Raw genomic sequence first — 1,987 nt, forward strand, 5'->3', positions numbered from 1 at the left:
CCCTGGGGACGCGCCCGCCTCCTCGCCGTCGCCGTCGCCCTCGTCCTCCACGTCGTCGTCGTCCTCCTCCTCGTCGTCGTCGTCGTCCTCGCCGTCCCCGTCGGCCGGCGGCGGGCTGGGCCCCGGCGGCATCGGCGGCAGCGCCCCGCGCCCGTCCTCCTCCAGCTCCAGGCTCTCCACGTCGATCTCCCAGTCCCCGGCCGCCAGGCCCGCCTGCCGGTCGGCCATGGCGCGCGGCCCACGCTCCGTCGCCTGCACCCTGTGAGACAGGAAAGACCCCCAGACCCCCAGGCCGCAGTGAGGCGCCGTCCCCAGGCCTTGGGCCCAGGCCTCCCGGTCGCCCCGCCTGCAGCCCCTTGGGGAGCCCTGCTCCCCACCCGCTCCTGACAGCCAGGCCACACGTGCCTGCCTTGTATCTGTTGGACCCCTCGAGTACCCCGCCCCCCGTGGTTCTTATCCTTCGGGCCCTTTAAATACAGTTCATCATGTTGTGACCCAACCATAATATTATTATCGTTGCTACTTCATAACTGTAGTAGTTGCTACTGTTATGAATCCTATTGTAATTATCTTGACATGCAATATGGGTCTTAGGCGACCTCTGGTGAAAGGTTCGTTCGAACCACCACAAGGGGTACTTGACCCACCAGGTTTGAGAACCCATTGCCCTCGACCCTACATGTTTTTTATTTCGTTATAATTCCAAGTGCTCTGTGAGCACCTGACCTTTAACCGCAGCCTCTCTAGCTGTGCACGCGCTTTACAAATCACACACACACACACACACACACACACACACAAGCATTTGTGTCTAGCGAGGCCGCTTATAGACCCCTGGTCAGACTCTCCCCTTCCCCAAACTGGTATGGCCATGATGAATATAAAAATGTCAATGAAAGAATTACTTCCCTTTTGATCACAAGGGGCCCTTCAGAGAGGTACCGCCCTATGGCCCAAATGTCTCTCATCCCCCTACATCACCACAAAGACCCCTTCTTGGGCTTGGAGAGGACTTCTCCTCCCCCATTGCCACCCCGGCTAATAGGTGACTAAACAACCAGGACTGGGCTGTCCTTACAGCCCCATGGGCCACTGGGCAGGGAGATGCAGATGCCCTTCCAGCATCAGCAGTGCTTGGGCCGTGCTGGGCTGAGCCGTGCGGGCTCTGTGCACCTAGGGCATGGTTTGCACTTTGAGGCAAGGCTTTCAAGTAAAACAGAGAAGATGAGGAGAGGTGGTTAGCACCCTTTGCCCTCCCGGACACCCCAGCAACATCACAGCACTCACCAAGACTCTGAGGCCCGGGCTAGCAGCCCAGGCAAAAGAGATCCAACCTTGGGACCTGGCTCTTGAACTGCTGGCTGTGCTTGCAAACAGAAATCGGGGTCGTCACACCCTGCCCCGAAATCGGGGGGCTGGCAGCTGGAGGCCCGGAGCCCTCCGGATGGGGAGTTGGGTAGAAAGGGGATGGAGAAGGTGAGTCAAGTCCTTACGGCCTCGCCCCACACATCCCGGTCTCTGCCACGATCAGACCGGTCCTCGGCGGTCCGGGGCGCTAAGCCTCGCTGAAGCTACTTTCGGCTTCCTCGGCCCCAAGCTGGGCGGGAAGGGTCAGGCCGCCCAGGCCTGGCTCAGACCGCGGACTCTCGGGCGGGCGGGCGGGCGCACCCAGCGACTTGAGGCGCTGCGCTCCCCGCAGCAGTCTCCAGCCTCCGCTCCCTTTCCCAGTATTATCCGTTCCGGCCCCCGAACTTCGCGCCCGCTGATTGGCCAGTTGTCAGGCGGTGTGCACGCTGATTGGCCGAGGCGCGCCGCCCGGAGCTCCCCCGCCTGCCTCGCAGCCCTGCACGCTCCTCCCCGCCCGGCCCCGCCAAAAGACTCCGCGCGGCCTTCGGTGCAGCCGGGTTGCGGGTACCGACGCTAAACCCAAAGCGTAACGGCGCCTTGCGGGTGAAATCGCCATTTATCTCCCCGACTAGAAAACAAA

The 1,987-nt window shown here is 61.8% G+C and overlaps 1 protein-coding gene across 1 annotated transcript in view; it reads right to left on the bottom strand.

The window, feature by feature from the left end:
• The window catches only part of DMRT2 (doublesex and mab-3 related transcription factor 2), a 7,685-nt gene extending 6,093 nt beyond the window's left edge, over window positions 1–1,592 (bottom strand). Inside the window, exons 1-2 of the mRNA XM_023745609.1 lie at window positions 1,288–1,592; window positions 4–259 (exon numbers count right to left, since the gene is read on the bottom strand). Of these exons, the coding sequence (XP_023601377.1) occupies window positions 4–228 (225 nt within the window). The 5' untranslated portion in view covers window positions 229–259; window positions 1,288–1,592. The remainder of the gene's footprint in view (window positions 1–3; window positions 260–1,287) is intronic.
• Between the last annotated feature and the right edge of the window lie 395 nt (window positions 1,593–1,987).

Source organism: Myotis lucifugus, unplaced genomic scaffold, assembly GCF_000147115.1.
Source record: "Myotis lucifugus unplaced genomic scaffold, Myoluc2.0 scaffold_560, whole genome shotgun sequence".
Taxonomy (NCBI): Eukaryota; Metazoa; Chordata; class Mammalia; order Chiroptera; family Vespertilionidae; genus Myotis; species Myotis lucifugus.